Source organism: Chiloscyllium plagiosum, unplaced genomic scaffold (assembly GCF_037043375.1).
Source record: "Chiloscyllium plagiosum isolate Xiang-an unplaced genomic scaffold, Cpla_swu_hap1 HiC_scaffold_10, whole genome shotgun sequence".
Taxonomy (NCBI): Eukaryota; Metazoa; Chordata; class Chondrichthyes; order Orectolobiformes; family Hemiscylliidae; genus Chiloscyllium; species Chiloscyllium plagiosum.
In genome coordinates, this window is record NW_028270148.1 from 21,933,834 (window position 1) to 21,953,844 (window position 20,011).

At 44.3% G+C, this 20,011-nt stretch overlaps 1 protein-coding gene across 2 annotated transcripts in view; it reads right to left on the bottom strand.

The window, feature by feature from the left end:
• crim1 (cysteine rich transmembrane BMP regulator 1 (chordin-like)) overlaps nt 1-20,011 on the bottom strand; it is a 199,891-nt gene that overhangs the window by 84,013 nt on the left and 95,867 nt on the right. For both annotated transcript variants that reach the window (XM_043695492.2, XM_087991206.1), the window contains exons 4-5: nt 15,415-15,535; nt 14,159-14,280 (exon numbers count right to left, since the gene is read on the bottom strand). In XM_043695492.2, the coding sequence (XP_043551427.1) occupies nt 14,159-14,280; nt 15,415-15,535 (243 nt within the window). The remainder of the gene's footprint in view (nt 1-14,158; nt 14,281-15,414; nt 15,536-20,011) is intronic.

The following is a 20,011-nucleotide window of genomic DNA, read 5'->3' on the forward strand; positions in this document are numbered from 1 at the left end:
TCAGGACTCCAAAACAGGGAGGTCATTGGCAACACCAAAAAGAAAGTTGGGCAAGGGGAACAGAGTAAAAGGCAGGAAAAGGGATAGAATCGTGGCTTAATATGAGGCAATTATTCAATTCTTCCCTTCCACCATATTCTGTTCATTCAATACTGGCTTCAAATAGTGTGCAGCAGAGAGGGGAGCTAATTTGCACTCATCCTGTGTCACACGGCTGCACCTAACCAGCTGCACTTAACAGTGTGATCCTACTCTCTGGGAGGCACCTGACTTCATATGGAGGAGCCGGTGTTGGACTGGGGTGGACAAAGTTAGAAATCACACAGAGCAGGTTATAGTCCAACAGGTTTAGTTGGACGCACTGTAACCTGGCGTTGTGTGATTTCTAACCTCATCTGGAAACCTCACTCCAGCTGTGATTGACAGCTCAGCAGAAGGGAAGAGTGCGATGTGGAATGAGAGAGTGAAAGAGACAGAGAGACAGGGACACCAAAGTCCCATCTTTCTGTGTTCTCACACCAACGTGCTGTGTCGGATGTTGGCAGATTTTCTGTAATATGCACATGAGCTAAGATTTACTTATACTGCAGGACTAAAAAGCATAGAAGAAGACCATTCAGCCTGCCTTGTCTATGCTAGCACTGTGAAAGAACCTTGCTAATTATTCCTGCTCTTCCCCGCGGCCTTTCAATTTTTTTGTTTCCTTTTAAGAATCTGTCCAATTTCCATTTGAAAGTTACAATTCAATCTGTTTCCACAATGCTTTCCGACGGTGCGTAAGTTGCTATGTAAAGCAGATTTCTGTTTATCTCTCCTTTAGATATTTTACCTATTATTTCCAACCTGAAACCTCTGGTTATTGACTATCCTATCTGATGAAGTTTTCTCCAAACCTGTTTCATTATATAACCTGGGATAGTTTTGAATACTTTGCTTAAAGCTCCCTTCAAACTTTATGCTCTCAGGAAAACAGAACATACTTAAGAGAGTGCAAAATCCAAACATTTCGCAGGATGGGGTGGGGGTGGAAGTGGTTGTGGATGAGTGGGGTAATTGGGAGAAGAGTTGAAAGGACAGCACAGGGAGTAACCAATATGATTTTCAACTTAGACAGCTTTAAGCCAGGGCTTCCCAAACTTTATCCCAAGGCGATCTCATTTTAATCAGACTTCCAGTGGCCAGAGTGAAAATTGAAGGAGAGTGATTTAAAACTGTTGAATGTCCCCTGTGGAAAAACAAAGACTCACTTTTTAACAGGCTGCCATTTTAACAGCAATCTGAGAACTGACAATTAAGCCATACTCACTGACAGCCTGAAACCAGAGCATTTAAAGGCGGTGTTCATGATTTCTGCCTCCGAGTGCATGACCCCAAAATCTCTACCCATGCCCTGTGGGGGATTGCAACTGGGGAAAAAAATGAAGTAAGATTTGGGAAGAATCCAGAGAGTGATACCAGATTGATGATGGCCCTGGCACTTCCAACAGCGTGTACTGATGAAGGTGGTGGTTGGTGAACAGTGAGAGAGTTAATTATTCAGAAACAGTTACGATGTTGAACCAGAGGTGGCCATTGAGGTTCTGTCGATGCAAGGAAATAACAGGATGCTCCAAGCAAACTTTATGAAAACTGCATTGAGGACAAGATCAAAGGAATAGAGGAGCAGTCCCCTCAGGTGCATTAGCTCAACAGGTTGGATAGCTGCCCTACGTGTCAACAGCGTGGGTTTATTCCTCTATCAGCTGAGCTCATCGTGACAATCCCACCCTCTCAACCTTACCCTTCTCCAGAGGCATGTGACCCTCAGGTTAAACACACCATCAGCTGTGTCTCTAGCTCTCTCTCTAATGAGGGAGTAGGTTATGACAACTTCCACTAATACCAAGCCTGTTAGGTTATTCAATGAGAGTTAAGGTGATTCATACCTTTGGCTCCATATGCTTCAATATCCTGATCAAAAATGTATTGATCCCAATTTTTAAATTATGAATTGCATCAGTAATCACTACCTTTGCAGGGCAGTATTCTCCAATTCTTCCATTCTTTAAGTGAGAACCACTTGCTAATCTCTCTCCTGAAGAGGCTGGCTCTGATATTAAGAACTCCATCAGTGCAATAAGCACTCTCACTCCTTCTCCTCTAATCCAATCAACCTAAACCTCTTGTCTTCCCAATAATACACAACTAAATTCTGTGCTCTCTCAGAATCTAATCCCTAGAGCAATGGCAACATTCTGATGAATCTGGCCACCTTCCAAAGTCAATACTGTATATCCTTTCGAAGGTGCAGTGCTCAGAACTATGCGCACTTCACTAATCTATTATCCTCAAACAATTCCCACCATTACTTCTAATTTGTGCTCAGAAAAATGCTCCAGGGATCGTTCTCCTTGACACTCCTATCGATATGGAACCTTTACAAAGGAACTATCCCTTTGTCTTAACATAGAGCCCCACTAATCACCGGTCTGTGTCACGATCTTATCAGACACTTTTCACCCTTTTGGATTCACTTGCTGTGGTGTGCTTGCATTTTTACACAGAGCGTTATTAATCACCCTTCCCTTTTATGCCTCATAATATTCAGGATACGTGGAAATGCTCTTTTGTTTCATGAATTATGGGCATTCTCTGACTATTGATCACCCCATTAAATTAGCCTTTGTGCTGCTACATGGCAGATTTATCAAATCACACTTTGCGCTTCATCACTTTCTGCATTCTCGCCAGTGTTTGATACTTTTATACGTGCCAGTTTTAGGTTCTCCGTCCATTCATTTTTCTCCTGATGTTTTGCAACAAGGTTTCATATATTCCCAGTGTTGTCAAGGCAGCCTTCAGTGCAAGGCTCTGTATAAAGGAGCTCAATGTTGGAGAGCCAGATAGAGGCAAGCTCTGGTTTTGTTTTGTGTGCTATTTCCTGAAAATTCCAGACTCGTGAATATTTCTTCCTGAGTGTTGACACCAGGAGTTCAGAAAGCCTGCACAACACCAGAGAACAAAACGCCTACCCCTCCGTAGCCCCTGAGTAGTGGCTACTGTTCAATTAAGAATGATCACGTTCTAGAATAAACACATTCTTTTTCAACACCTGCCTTTCAATGGAACTCGTAACTAAACTTCTTTTGAGAGCTGGAAGCTACTGCATATCAATGATGTGGAAGCATTGGTGCTTTCACACAGTCATTGCATCAATTTGCAGCATTGTAGGTGGAGGTGGGAAATGACATCAATCGCAATCCTGTCCTTTGTTGTTGCCATGCAATAAATAATCTTCTCTTTTCACAAGGGGGTAAATTAAAAAGGCTCTGCTTAGGATGAGCATTGAAATCTTCAGTGCAAGTTCTTCTTCAGCTGGGTTCCAGGAACAAAGTATCAAAAGCTCTGAAGGAGGATCACTGGACCCGAAACGTTACGTCTGCTTTCTCTCTGTGAATGCTGCCAAATCTGTTGAGCTTTTCTGAAAATTTCCATTTTTGTTTCTGATCTCCAGCATCTGCAGTTCTTTGTTTTTGTTTTAGTAAAGTATCGAAGATTAGAGGAGGCTGAGTTCTTGCAGCTTTTCTGCTGTGGTTCTGAATGAAGACTTCCCGAACACCCTCCACATCGACTCCCTGAAAACATGGTGCAAATTCGCCCCCCTCATCCTTTGATAAAAATTTTGCAGTGTAACACTGCACCTTTCCCAAGGTCATGCAAAGGTTAGGGAAAGAGAATATGGGACAGTCAATAAAGAGAAACCAACTCACATGAACAAAGGGTAAGAAAGTGAGAAACTGTTGTCACTTATAGAGCACACAATCTCAGTATGAACCGCCAAAGTAGTATTTTTGAAACATGGTTGCTGTAGTAATGTAGAAAACATGGCAAACAATTTGCACACAGCAAGGTCTCAAAAACAATAAAGAAGTAATCCCAAGATAATGTGAGTATTTTCTTTTTGGGACAGATATATATTGGCCAATACACTGGGGATAAGTCCTCTGATCTTTAGAATCTCTTACACCCACAACAGAAGATAGAAAGGGCATTGGATTAACAACTTATCAAAAGGTGGCATCTGTGACAGTGTGGCACATCCTTAGCACTGCAATGGAATATCAGCCTAGACTTTGTGCTTCAACATCACAGTGGCTCAATGGTGAGCACTGCAGCCACACAGCACTAGGGTCCCAGGTTCGATTCCAGGCTCGGGCAACTGTGCAAACTCCACACAGACATTCTTCCCCTTGTCTACGCGGGTTCCTTTCGGGTGCTCCGGTTTCCTCCCACAGTCCGAAGATGAGCAGGTCAGGTGAATAGGCCATGCTAACTTGCCCGTAGTGCAAGGTGCATTAGCCAGAGGGAAATGGGTCTGGGTGGGTTACTCTTTGGAGGGTCAGTGTGGACCAGTTGGGCCAAAGGGCCTGATTCCACACTGTAGGGAATCTAATCTAATCTGTACATGGCTTGGACCCATGGCCTTCTGAGGAAAGTGCTACCCACTGAATCGCAGCTGGCAACCAGCACTGGGATGGGTTTCCAGCATCTTAGTGCCCCCCTGTGCCACCATCATTCAATTGCCAAGGATATTGGTGAGCCCCTGCTGGGTGAACAGTTGAACACCCAGGCTGTAAGAAAGGCTTAGTGGCAAGGAGATGGCTTCCCAAAAGAAAGAAGATAAATGGAAAGCCCTGTAGAGGATTGAGAGAGCAGTTGTATTTCCATAGCTCTGATTGCAGATTGAGTTGGTAACCTGAAAACCAACCCAAAACTAGAGAGACTGTGGGAAAACAGGGTGGGATCAATTTGATGCAACCAAAATTAATTGAAAAGAATTAACAACCTCAGTGATAATGAATGCCTTATGTAATACAGGATTGTTAAATCAAGAGCTTTGTTTCAAAACTAGATTCCTTAAACCCATTCTCAGACAGGCTGTTTAAAAGCTTTATTGTTCAGATGGAAATTGGATGGGTTAGAATCTGAGATTTGAAAACTGGGTGTGTTTTTTTTCTCATTTTCTTTGAACATTTTTGTCTGTTAGCCAAAGGGGAGCCAAGACCACATGACTGACAGTCGAGAATGATCCCAATTCGCACCCAGTCTGTTTGTTCTTGATTGGTTAGAGAGAGCAGGATGCTAGGAAGGTGGGATGCATTGGGTGACCAATCACGGGAGTGAGGGCAGGGCCTGTCAGGAACCATGTGATAAGAGCTCCCTGTCACCCAGACAGGAGTCACTTGTATATAAACATACAGAAAACAGAGACAGATAAACATGTAGGGTTACAGAGCTGGGTGCAGGGAAATGGAGCTGATTGGATTTTTCAACAGAAAGCTGGAGTGGACTTGACGGGCTGAAGGGCCTGTTGCTGTGCCACAATGACTCCAGGAAGTGCATACCAGCCTGGAGATGATTAGCTGGTTCATCAAGCTTGCAACATGGTCATAATGGTCTTCCGGTGACATGTGACAGTCTCTTGGCATTGCATGGCCTCAGCGTGGTCTCCCAGCCTTGAGGAGATTCCAAAGCGATTTCCTGGCCTTGTGAACCTCAGAGTGAAGCCTGGCGCAGACTGGAGGCTAGTTGCCAGTGTGGTCTGGGTTGGAAGACCATTGTCCTGAACTTCCTATTTCTGCAAAGCTGGACTTTTTATTTCTTTATTTTCTAAGATCTCGTCACTGAAGAAGCTGTACCTCACCACCTTTGTACCTAAGATGGCACTGCAAGTGACGACATATAAACTTTTCACAGTACTTATTTGAGTACATTTATGGTAAGGTCCTAGGGAGTATTGCTGAACAAAGAGACCTTGGAGTGCAGGTTCATAGCTCCTTGAAAGTGGAGTCGCAGGTAGATAGGATCGTGAAGAAGGCATTTGGTATGCTTTCCTTTATTGGTCAGAGTATTGAGTACAGGAGTTGGGAGGTCATGTTTTGGCTGTACAGGTCATTAGTTAGTCCACTGTTGGAATATTGCGTGCAATTCTGGTCTCCTTCCTATCAGAAACATGTTGTGAAACTTGAAAGGGTTCAGAAAAGATTTACAAGGATGTTGCCAGGGTTTGAGGATCTGAGCTATAGGGAGAGTCTGAACAGGCTGGGGCTGTTTTTCTTGGAGCGTCGGAGACTGAGGGGTGACCTTATAGAGGTTTACAAAATTATGAGGGGCATGGATAGGATAAATAGACAAAGTCTTTTCCCTGGGGTTGGGGAGTCCAGAACTAGAGGGCATAGATTTAAGGTGAGAGGGGAAAGATATAAAAGAGACCTAAGGGGCAACTTTTTCACTCAGACGGTGGTATGTGTATGGAATGAGCAGCCAGAGGAAGTGGTGGAGGCTGGTACAATTGCAACTTTTAAGAGGCATTTGGATGGGCATATGAATAGGAAGGGTTTGGAGGGATATGGGGCGGGTGCTGGCAGGTGGCACTAGATTGGGTTTGGATATCTGGTCAGCATGGGCAGGTTGGACCGAAGGGTCTGTTTCCATGCTGTACATCTCTATGACTCTATGACTCTACATGTAACAATAAAGCTAAGTGAATTCAATTCTGCACGCTTCCTCATTGCTATTGGGAGAGCTTGTTGCATGGACAGCAAGATTAACAGGACAGTTTAATATGGGAGACTGAAGAGGGAAAAGTAATGGAAACAATAAATGATACTAAAAATGGGACTGCAGAACAATGTTCACTTCTAAATAGTGGAAGCAAAACTGCAATATTAGAAGGTCCTATGGGGTTTGAGGTTACTGGAGTCAGAGTTAAAGGGTTAAATCTGTGCAGAAGCATTAGTAAGGTTTTGATAATGAAACGAGTCCTTCAGACGAAGGTAAGATATCTTGACACGCAAGAGCATTAAGAATTTCCTTCCCTTTTCTGGGGACAATCATGGAACCAGTTCAAAGTAATCATCCCACAAACATTTGGGAAGCATTACAAGTATATGCAAACTTTAAGCCAATTTTTTTTTTGTAGACGAAATTGCAAAGTTCTACCAAAAAAAAGTTTAATTCACTGGCACAGAGCCACACTGCTTCAATGTGTGGCCTCCAGATGTCTGCGAGCACTTCCTAACAGAAGCTGAGACTATGATATTGAGTGGAAGAGCAGTTCAAACCCTGCCAACAACACTTGCACTCTTTCAATTGAGGAGGCCCAGCCCTGATATGGAAATGAGTTCAGGTTGGTAAACCACAAGAATCTGGGAATGTCTGTCATCTCAAGGTTTGTCTGTCTCCTCCTGAATGCTGCCCTTGATTGTCTATGTTGTGAATTCCTGAGCAGTGACAAAGGAGGCTGTAGCATAAATAAGGTTATAGCTTCAGATGAGATTTTCAACCACTGCAACCACCTCACCCCCTTCCGCTCCATCAAGGAACTGCCTTATGCCACAATGAATCTCCTCTGCTTGCACCTCCCCATGCAATCGCAGGAGGTGTGACACTTGTCCCCTTTACCTTTCTCCTTCCTCATTATCCAAAGCCCCAAGCACACCTTTCTGAAGCAGCGTTTTCCACCACCTTCTCTGAATCTATGGCTCACAATGTTGTCTCCTCTACATTGCGGAGACCATGTACAAGCTGGGTGATCGCTTAATTTGGGGAACACTTCCAACTCATCTGAAAGGAATGATTCTGACCTTCAGCTGTTCCAATATACTGCCTTGTCCTCATGCTCACATTTCTGTCCAAGGTTCACTGCAGTGTTCCATGGATGCCCAATGCAAGTTGGAAGAATGGAACCTCATTTTCCGCTCAGGTATTTGAAGTTTTATGTTAACATTGAGGTCTAACGACATCACAGCTATTTTGCTATTCCTTCCCGTCCTGCAGTGTCTCTGTGTTGGTTTCAGTCAGAGCTGACCTTTATTTCGCTATTAACATCTACTCCAGACCAATGGCTGCTTATCTGCAACCATTACTACACCCTCTGCTTTTTGTTAAACAGAAGAATTCTACAGAAGAGTCAGATTGGTCTTGAAACATTTTCCCTTTTTCTCTCTTCACAGATGCTGAGTTTCTTCATCACTTGATTTTGTTTCTGATCTCCATCTTCTGCCATGTTTATTTTTAATATTCCCTTCCACTTTTTTCTGAACCCCCTCCAGTGCATCACCCGTGTGCATGGAAAAGCAAATGGCACACCAAGTGCTGTGAGGCGTTCCTGACAGCTGTGATCGAGGGCAAATCTTTTAAAAGGTTTTCACTATTCGCTGACATGGAAAGTAGCTTTTCTGTCAGGCTCATACTTCTTGTAGGGTGCATTGTCCACTGATAGCATGCAATTTCCAAACTCAGCATCATCTTCTGATCATTACTGAGCAGAAAGTCCCACTGGCGAAGGCCCGCTGTAAGAACATGGAGTTGGGATAATGACACAGAAAGGCATGGAACCTTCTGAGCACTTGAATCCAGGCATGAGCATGTGAACATTGGCTGAGAATGCGCTATATTCTTTTGAAAACCAAGCTGAATTAATCTAAATTAAAGCTAATGCAACCCAAATAAAGACCGGCAGCCCTTTAGAGGAACACTGTGACAAAAACCAAATATTTAAATTGCACTTTTGAAACTCAAATCAACATGTGATTATGTTGAGGGGTGTGTAACAATGCCCTCCAGCTCCTGCAGTGCCCACTGGCGATGGGGGCACATAGGTGAAAGTGAGGACTGCAGATACTGGAGATCAGTGTCAAAATAAGAGTGGTGCTGAAAGGGTTTTTGCCCGATTTTCCTGCTCCTCGGATGCTGCCTGACCTGCTGTGCTTTTCCAGCACCACTCTAATCTTGATGGATGCACACATCTGAACTCTTTGGTGAAGACAAATTTAAATGATAACCAAATTAAACCAAGTCAAAAATCGACAGCCCCTTAAAAGAGGCACAGTTACAAAAATCAAAATGTTCAAACAAAACAAAAATTTTAAATTAAAAATGTAATTCCAGCTAGACAAAATGTATTCCAGCCCCTGCAGGGCCACTAGCCTCACTTGGAAGCACTTGTATATGTACATATGTCATTTCCACGTGTATGGATTGTTTTACAGTCATCTCTAGTTGTCCTAGTGAGTCACCTTCTTGACAACATAGTGGCCCTTTCAGAAAGCAGTCACAGTCAACCATATCGCTGTGGGTTCCGAATCAAAAAGCGGCCAGATTGGGTAAGGACAGCAGATCTTCTATCCCAAAAACAAATCAGTGAGCCAGCTGATTTTATTTTTAATGACGATCTGGTAGCTACATGGTCAGTGCTACAGATACCAGCTTTTTATTCCAGATTTATTTAATCAACTGTATTTAAATTCCCCAGCTGCTGTGGTGGGATTTGAATTCATATCTTTGGGCCATCAATTCAAAGCTGACTGGATTACAAGCCCAGTAATATAACCATGATGCTACTATTCTCCATTTATTAGATTTACACAAGAGAATGTACACCTGTTCTAAACTAAACTAATTTTTAAAAGAAGTCGTGCTGGTAGAATGTGTTCCATTACAAACTGTAGACAAATATAGATATAACTTATACTTGGGCTGGCCACAAACCAAAATATAAACTTCTGGTTGTTCATGGTCACTGCTCACATCAACCTTTCTTCAACTAGATTTTACTTATTTTAAGACAGTTTGCTTTCTCTTCGAGTCAGATATTAAAATGACCAGACATGTTTGCTTGATACAAAATACAGACAGGTGCTTGGCTCCCATTCTGCAGCACACGGATAGGCACGAGGATTCTAACTTCAGCAGGTTCCCTTCCTTAGACAAACCCCACCCATTAAAAGATCAATGCAACAAATATTTTGAGTGGAGCTAATCTCTTGTGAATAGACTGTGAATGCACGAATCCCTCTCCGCCCCCACTCCTGCCGAGAATAACACAGATCAAACCTTAACCCTTGAGTGACTGGTTACCTTTACACTGCATCCAAAGCATTCCACAAACCACCATGCAAAATCCCTCAGATTCCAATGGTCTGCTCAAATAATATAAGCCAAGAGATTATTTTTGACAATATACGTTGTGGAATGTTTAGCAAACATGCACAATACTTTTCTGCCTTACGTTTAGCAGAGATTTTAAATCATTCAAAACATATGAAGCATGTCACATAAGCAAGCAGCAGATAGGTATACTAGTCACAACTCTCCCAACTCCAACACTGCATTCTCCTCCTCTTTCATTTATCCTTACTTTTGTACCTTTGAATCTGCGGGTTATGTCCACAATCTCTAATCAGAGAAGCAGGTGACAATCTTCCTCCAACTATATTGAAGTTGAATAGTCAAAGAAAGATGTTGTTGCTGAAGGAGTCTCGGATGAGTCTCTGTTACAATGCACTTTGCTCCCTTTATGGAATAAATGCTGCAACAATCTGAGCCCTTGATTTGGATGGGACTCTTATATAGGTGAAAGAGGAAGGCTCCTTTGATAGTAATATTGTTTGAGGGAAAAATATTGGCCAGAACAGCAGATATAACCTCCTTGCTCTTTGAAAAACTGATGTGGGATCTTTAGCAACTCTCAGAGAAGGCATAAAATGCCTGAGTTTCACTTCTCCCCCAATGGACAGTCCCCCTGTTGCACCGTGGGCGGCACGGTGGCACAGTGGTTAGCACTGCTGCCTCAGCGCCAGAGACCCGGGTTCAATTCCCACCTCAGGCGACCGACTGTGTGGAGTTTGCACATTCTCCCCGTGTCTGTGTGGGTTTCCTCCGGGTGCTCCGGTTTCCTCCCACAGTCCAAAAATGTGCAGGTTAGGTGAATTGGCCATGCTAAATTGCCTGTAGTGTTAGGTGCAGGGGTAAATGTAGGGGAATGGGTCTGGGTGGGTGCGCTTCGGCGGGTCGGTGTGGACTTGTTGGGCCGAAGGGCCTGTTTCCACACTGTAAGTAATCTAATCTAATCTACTCAGCTCTGCACTGTCAGCCCAGATGTTCACTCAAATGGGGCCTACACCCACAACCCAATTACTCAGAGTCAAGGGTGTCTGACATGAGAAATGGAAACATTCCTGGTGGCTGCACCTGACCAATATCCAATGACAGCTGCTGGGACATGCCAGTACATGATGCCACAAAGTGGCAAGCTTGGGCTTAATGGTGAGGTGAACATTCATTGTTGGGCTAATACATTTGGACAGTTCTTGCAGACTGCTGCTGACTGCAGAACCACGCCACAGCAAGAAAGGATGGAGGCAACAAATTAAAACCTGGACTGTAAAACAAATTGATATAGATGTGAGGAACTGATAGAGAGAGAGCACTGAGGTAGATTTCCTGGACAAAGCAATAAATGGAATGGATGGAAAACTGAGGACAATGCATGCGCAATTTTTTAAGCATCTTTGCTGTGTCTTAGAATCTCAAAAGCTTTAACTCACAACCTACTGACAAGTAGGAATGGTGCAAGTTGATTGTCATGTTCAAAAAGCTAAAGAAGGTTGCCTCACAAGCTCTGTCTGCATCTTCCCTGATACCCACAGTGGAACTGCCTTTGCATGCATCAGTCTAGGGGGATTTGACACTTATTGTCTTGGAAGGAGCATGACTAAAGAGCTTCTTTGAACCATTGTCCGCTGTTTGCATTGTGTGATGCAAGCCAGGGTGGTGTCTAATAAGCCATTTATCATCCAATATTTTCCACTTGCAACAGAAATCAAAATGTATTGGCACAACATGTTATAATCTGGTTGAAGCTGCCCTGAACTCATTTCATTTCAGGATCTATAGTCAGAGAGAGAGAGAGATAAGGAGGGAAGGAGGGAGAGAGAGGGAGGGAGAGAGAGAGAGAGAGAGAGTGAGTGAGGGAGGGAGGGAGAGAGTGACAAATGAAAGGAAAGTAAATAAAGAAGGCTATTTCACCCCTTCTTTCTGGAGGTGAAAAGATCAGTGTTAAGGGATCCTAGAACTGGACAGAATGAGCAACCTTCAAAAATATCTCCATGAACCATGCTTAAGCCTTCCATCCAAATCGTTTGGGATGAAACAATTCAATTTGCAAAACGGATAGAACAGATTGGAGCCAAAGTCTGGGTTTACAAAGCTCTCTGTGACAGCTTCCTGAAAATGGGAAATCACTTCAGTGCACGTGGAGGGAAGGAAGAGCAAAAAGCTCACTGTTTGTGACCTGAATAAAAACATTAAGTTGTTGGGGTGGGGGGAGGGGGGGGTAACACGGGGAAGGGGGTCAACAGAAATGCTTCAATGTATTTCAGCAATACCTTCTTCCAATGTTGACTACATAATTTAATTAACGTTGTTGCTGTCAAGTGGACCCGTTTATCCTTTGAGACGTTGTTGTCACGGTGCCAAGTGTTTCAGCAAGATACAGCGCAGCATTCTCTATATTTAGTTTCCATCAAAGTTGAAACATTGTGCTATATTTAAGGAGCTGGATCCTGCTGCTGCACAAAGCTGCTATGTTGACTATTTGTGAATAAAACAGCAGGAATAAATGTTATGGTCGGAGGCGTCCTTCATACTTTGCAAAACACATTCTTTCCATTTGGATTCGCACCTTTCTGCATCCTCCACAAATAATTCAATATCAGTCTTATCACTTGAACTTGGATAGTCTCTGGGATACACAATACACTGGTTAAACTAGTGGTGAGGAGCTCACATGGAAGGTACGGGTCTGCGTGGGTGCAGAGGGTGTGGGTTCTGCCAATGTCTAGGGTGACTGACATCTTGAGCATTCTGACACAAAGTTTGCCCTGGGGTGACCAATGATAAAGCACAGGGACATGGACAGAAAACTGAAGCAGCCAAACGTAACACTGATGGAGTGAATAAAGCCTCCTTTCCAATAAGCATTACGTGTGTGTTGACACCAGCTGGATTGCCCTAGTTTGGGAAGGTGGTTTCCCACTGTCCTTTCACAGGTGATTAGAGATGGCCAACAAATACTGGCCATGTGGAGCAATGTTCGCAATGCCATGAGTTTCCAGCCAGGAGAGTTTATGGGACATGGTCACGTTCCAATATCAACAACACCACAAAGGTCATGGCAACAAAGACTAAAATTCTTCAACCCTTCTGCTGCAGCACAGTAACGTCAAAGCCACAACGCCTCAAGGTGAGTCCAACTGAGCACCCTGATGAATTATCGACAGCAACTTGGGAAATGGAGATAGCCATAAAACAGAGGGGGTGGAAACCCCGTCAAAGTAAACTGGGTGGAAAAAGTGCAGGAAAATCTGCCTTGACCTCCCAGACAGTGGATGGCTGAGGCTTGTCTCCCTCTACACCTGGGAACAAGGGCACAAATAATAGTGCCATTGCCTCTCAATTCATGCCATCCTGGCACTGAAATTTTATCACCCCTGTGCCATGGTTGTTGGGTCAATGTCCCACAGTTCTCAGTGCCTCTGAGGGAACACCATGACCACCAGGGTAGCAGTGACTCAACCAAGAGGCCTATCAGCACATTCTTGAAATGGGTGGCCTTATCAGGGTCGCCCACATCCCGGCTGCCATTAAAACAAGACAAGGCACTCCCTGCCTTCTTAGTTGCACACTGTGCATGATTTAAGGAAATCTGAAGGAAGAGTGGAAAAAAGCATGATTCATAACTTCAGAGAGTACAGCCGGTGTTAGATATATCCTAATAACAGCTCTTTTATATCATTGGGCTTTTCAAACATACATAAAAACTGTAATCAAGTTATGCAGAAGAGCGTGAAAGAAGCTATAAAGTGTAGCTTCAAAGCTGGATTGTGCGCTTTTAACCAAAGGTAGTAAAAATCACTGAAGGCATTTCCAAATCCTTAAATGTGGACAATGTTTAGACTTCTTTTTTAATTAGTCTAAAATGGTATCAATCGAGGCTGACAACACAGCACCTCTGAATCCTCCCCCACAGCCTTGTGCAGGACATCTTTCTCAGTCTGGCTTTCCTGTGCACGCCATACACAGACACACAGGCACAGATAAACACGCACACAGACACACACACGCACCGTTATACAGATACACAGACATAAACACACACATACACACAAAGACACACCCAGGCATCGATACACACAGGCACAGTTACACACAGGCACAGTTTTACACACACACACTCGCACACAATTTTACACACATACACAAACAGACATCTCCCCATTTTCACTTCTTACAAACAGCAGCTTTAAACTTTATTTTGAACTATATTTGCACGTACCGTTGATGCACTCGAACAGATCGCAGCATCTTCCTGGCAGGCCATCCCCAGGGGAAATGATACGTGGCACAGTGCCAGCCTCACACTTAGGGACACGACAGATTCCCAGCAGACACTCGCACCTAGAACCCAAACAAGACACAACAAAATGAATCTTTTGACAGCGAGAACTGCAGGTGGCCAAGAGGAGGACAAAGCCACAAGCGCTGAGTCCATTCAGTCATTATATTGTAACTGAGCAAGCAACTCTGGCCTGAAGCTGCCTTACTATCCAGCTGAGTGTGTGTGTGTGTGTGCGTGTATGCGTGCCTGTGTGTATGTGTGTGTGTGTGTCTGTGTATGTGTGTGCGCATGCCTGTGTGTATGTGTGTGCATGCCTGTGTGCGCGCATTGGCTTTATGTTCTGCCATTTGGATTTGATCCAGCACAGAATGATTGGAAAGGAGACAACCTGCCCCTCTGCTTTTTTCTGGCTGTAAAGATTCTAGTAAAGGTTCTATGTGAAATAGCTATAAGCCACTCCAGTCCAGCTTTGAAAGGACATTGAACCACAGCTCCTCACTTCACAATCATGGGCAATTACAAGCAGAGGAATGGGTTATGAGGATAACAGGAAATTATCAGAAACAGTGGAGCAGGAGGTGTGATTGTTACTGAATACTTTCGTGAGCAATGATGAGTGGTACTGCTGACAGAGTGAACAGCTGGATCTAAGACCTGAATGTATCTGAGAGAGACAATGGTCAAATGTGCTGGCAGGACCTGCTGAGGCTACGTGTGAATCCAATATTATCAGTGATCACCTGATGAAGGAGCAGCACTCCGAAAGCTAGTGTGCTTCCAATTAAACCTGTTGGACTATAAGCTGGTGTTGTGTGATTTTTAACTTTGTACACCCCAGTCCAACACTGGCATCTCCAAATCTTAAATTAATTAAGTTACAAGAAATAGGGCTGCCCTCTCATTAGAGAGAGAGATTACTGGTGGTAGTTTAACCTTGGGGTCACCACACTTCAGATAAGGGGACAGGGTGAGAAGGACCTTGATCAGATCATCCCTCTTTTCTAGATATCAGTGATTCCGTCTAGGATTAGCTCCTGTCCAATGCGCTTCTGTAAAATCACCACTTAACTTGTAGTTACGAGAGCTAAAATCTCCACACATGGAGCGACTGAACATGCCGTTTTGACTTGCCGCATCACTGGGGGTGATGGATATCCCTCCTCACCATCGTCAGGACCAGCGAGGAGACTCACCGTGTCGGGAGAGTGCAGCAGCCGTCAGCAGTTAGTCGGGTCGGGGTCTCATAGCTGTCGGGTGGGCAGACGACAGACTGAATGGCTGGGCAGTCCACTGTGCTGCAGTCCACGTTATACACTGCAAGAGGCAAAATGAAATTGTCAATATCGAGTACTCTCTGGCCGCAGCTGGAGAGATGAGCAGGAGGAATGAACCCGTGCAGATGGTGGATGCATTGAATCAGCGCGTGTTGTCAGAGTTCACTGTAACCTCTAGGTATTACCACCTTCTCCAACAGAGCCTTCTGAGAACAGGGTGAAAATTAAGCAGCATACAGTGACTGCTAGATGCTCCCACATTCACAGTGTAATCTGCCAAACTCCCATAGCCCATGGGAATGGGAATCCAGGGTGTTCAAAATCAGGAGGGATTTGAGCTGAGTAAATAAGGGGAAAAGATTCTTGTTGATGGAATATTTCAAGGGTATTAATTTAAGGTGATCTGTAACAGACGTAATGGTAACAGGAAGAAAATCTTTTTTATGCAGCAAGTGCTCAGGATCTGGGACGCACTGCCTGAGAGTGGGGTGCACACAGATTCGACTGAGGCTTTTAAAAGGCAATTGGATGACGATTGAGGAGAAAATGTTACCCAGCCACAAGGGAGTTTGACTCAACAGTCAGTACAGAGATGGTGGGCTTTTTCTGTTGTGAAATCATTTTATTCTTCCAGGAACAGGCACTACGGTTATAAAACTTGGACAAAGTTCTCCACTGGCACCACTACAGTGAATTAGTTCCTTAGGTTATTTTCTGGTGCCCTCCCCTCGCGTTTCCTATCAAGTGAGCTCTGAATGGGGAGCCTTTTTGCTTTACATTGAGTTGAAAGACTAGGAGAAATTTAAAATTGTGAAAATCTCTTGTTCAAGTAATGCCTGTATGTGTGTGTGTGTATGTATGTGTGAGAAAGACAGCGAGGGACACAGGAGAGGACAGTGCTACCGCATGTATGTGCGTGAGCAAGTGTTTGTGAGAGAGAGTGTGTGTGACTCAGAGAGAGAGTGATACTGAGTATGTGAGAGTGATATGTGATGAAAGATGAAGATAATTTGAGTGTGTGTGTGTTTGAGTGTGTGGGCGCACATGTGAGAAAGAACAACACTGACTCTGTGTGTATGTGAGAAAGAGAGAGAGAGAGATACCGAAGGTGTGAGTGAGTGCATGCATGTGAAAGACAGAGAAATGACATGGGACTGCGTACTTGCGTGTGAGTAACAAAGGGAGCAATATTGAGCACGTGTGAGAGAGCAATACCGAGTGTGTGTGACTGAGTATATTTGTGTGTGAGAGAGAGAGTGTGTGTGTATTTGTGTAGAGAGAATCAGGGAAAGTAACTGTCAGCTGATCAGGCTCATTTCTCTGTGAATACATAAAGGGTTGCAATCGTGTGATGCGATATTAGTAACAAATGTTGCTCATGGTTTCACTTAAAATTCCTCTATCTGCTTTTTAAAAGGCAATCTAACCTGTGGATATCACATGAACACGCTCACAGTTTTATTACTAACATTGCAAAATAGCATTTCAGTCCAAGTTTAGTATAACAACAGCAGGCATGGCATCTTCAAAAATGAGAAACATCCCCAGCTCTTTGCCTGAGATGGATAATCTGCATGACATTAACACAAATTAGGGGTGAAAATAGGCCATTCAGCCCATCAAACCTGTTCCACCATTCAATAAGATTGCAGCTGATTGGTTTGTGTTCCAAATTCCACATTTCCATTTCTCCCCGATCCTCTTTAATGGAGGAGTTATGATGAGAGGGAGGGTCATAGGCTGGTATAGAAGAGGGCAGGGAGGGAAGGAATAGGGAGGGAATTCCAGAGTGCAGAGCTCAGACATCAGAAGGAGTGATTGCTAAAGGAACAAGCAATGCATGAGGAGACACCGTTGGAAGATATTGAGTTCTCAGAGGGTTGTAGGGCAGGAGAAGTTTAGAAGGAGGCTTGAGATCATAAGTGGATTTTAATTGGGAGAAACTGGGAGCCAAAGGAGGTCAGGAATTGGTGTCAACAAAGAGCACACAGCTTTGGTTGAGCTGAACTTTGGATGGAAGGTGAAGGTCTGTCCAGGTGAACACTGGAATCAGTCAGAGGGGACAACCATCTGGATAAGGGTTTCAGCAGCAGCAGCAACTGGACTGAGGCAGGATAGGGAGGGACAGTCAGTTGGGGGGGGGTTGGTATATAGACAGTTTTTCATGGTGGACATCACATGGAATTGGAAGCTCAGTTTAGATCAAAAAGGAGTCAGAGTTTGCAAACACTCTGCTTTCTCCCGAGATGGTGGTCTAGGTGTAGAATGGAGATCGTTTGCTCAGGAATGACTCGGTCTGGCTAGTGTTTAACAAGCCTCCTCCAGGGCTGGATAGTACATGAGCTGCAACAGAGATAGTGCAGCTGATAAGAGAGGCAGAACTACCTTGTTAAAGGTGACCCAGTGTGTTTGGTGATGTCCTCAAGAGGCAGCATGTAGATGAGGAAGAGGAGGGAGGTCAAGAATGCCTTCAAGGCAATCCTGTTCATTCTTGTATAGTGCTTCATAAAAAATATATAAGGTTTGTCACAAGACCAATCTGAAGACTTTGTGACAGCATGATGTGATGCTTTGGAGCTCAGTACAGTAGCTGACGTGCGATAGCACGACAAAGTAAGCCATATCCAGTTAAGCTCTAAGGAAATTAAACCCTTAGGTCGGTCTGATATCCAATATCCTGTTGTATGGGAAAACATTCCTCATGGAAATCCTGTCACATGACAAACTGCGTTAAACAGGAGTGAAAGCGTAGGCTGTTTCCCTCGACTATGCTGAAAACCATCAGCAATGGCGACAGCACAAGTTCCCCTGGACAATATATGGTGTGACAGCAGATAGTGACTAGATCACTGGTGGAGGATTTTGCGGGGATTGATTCATTTGTTAGTAAACGGCCTAGATTTTGTCAACAAATTATAGAGACAAAATCAGTAAACTTTAGGTTTCCTTGGGGTTGCAAATCTGGGTCATCAGTTGCCTGTCATTTTTATTCTCGACCTCAATTCCCACCCTGACCTCCTCTGATCCTGGCCTCCTGCATTATTCCAATACCAACTTCATGCAAGCCCAGGGAACAACACCTCACTTTTCAATTCGGCACAATTCCACACTGAGTTCAACAATTTCAGGCTGTGGAGTCCCCCCCCCAAATACTGTTTTAGATTAGATTGGATTCCCTACAGTGTGGAAACAGGCCCTTCAGCCCAACAAGCCCACACTGACCCTCCGAAGAGTAACCCACCCAGACGCATTTCCCTCTGACTAATGCACGTAACACTATGGGCAATTTAGCATGGCCAATTCACCTGACCTGCACATCTTTGGACTGTGGGAGGAAACCGGAGCACCCAGAGGAAACCCACGCAGACACAGGGAGAATGTGCAAACTCCACACAGACAGTCACCCGAGGCTGGAATCGAACCTGGGACCCTAGTGCTGTGAGGCAGCAATGCTAACCACCGAGCCACTGTGCCACCCATCTTGGTTTTAATTTGTTATTTTCTTGTTTTTTCTCTCTTTCAGATAGTTGCTGTGCACCATTCTGCCACTCACACCTCCTTGACAGCTCCATTTTGTTTCCTGATATTTATCACGACCATTCCTGTTTGCCATGCAGCAACCACTGATTCTTTTGTTACTTAGCCTCTCCCTTCACAGACTCTCACTTTCATTCTTTTTCCCACCTCCCATTTTCATAAGTTTCAAACTGGCCAAATTTCCAAATTCTGATAAGAGGTTATTGGCCTGAAATGCGAAATCTGTCTCTTCCTCTCTCCCAGAATTACTTCCCATGTATTTTCATCATCTTAGACCATTGGACATTGGAACACAACAAGGTCATTTGGCCCATTGAGTCTGCTCCACCAGTCAATGAGATCATGGCTGATCTGATAATCCTCAATTCCACTTTCCTGCCATTTCCCAATAACTCTCACTGATTAAAAATCTGGCTGTGTCAACCTTGAATATCCTTAACAACCTAACCTCAACCTTTGCAATAATAAATTCCACCGATGCACTAACCTGTGTGAAAGGAAATTCTTCCTTATCTCTGCTTTAAATGGAGGACCCCCTTATTCTAAGATTACAACCACTGGTCCTGGACTCTCCCACAAGGAGGAACAATCTGTCCGCAACTACCTTGTCAAGTCCCTGAAGAATGTTGGATGTTTCAATAAGATCACCTCTCATTCTTTTGAACACTGACGATTACAGGCTCACTCTACACTCTCACCCTCCCCCCCCCCCCACCTTACCTCAGTTCCAACCTTCCAGCTCAGCACCATCCTCATAACCTGTCCCACCTATCCGCTCCACCCTCCTCTCCAACCTGTCACCGTTACCCCCACCTCCATCCACCCATTGCACTCTCAGCTACCTTCTCCCCATCCACCCCCCCCCCCCCACCCCATTTATCTCTCCATCCCAGAGGCTCCCAGCTTCATTCCTGATGAAGGGCTCCGACCCGAAACATTGATTTTCCTGCTCCTTGGATGCTGCCTGACCTGCTGTGTT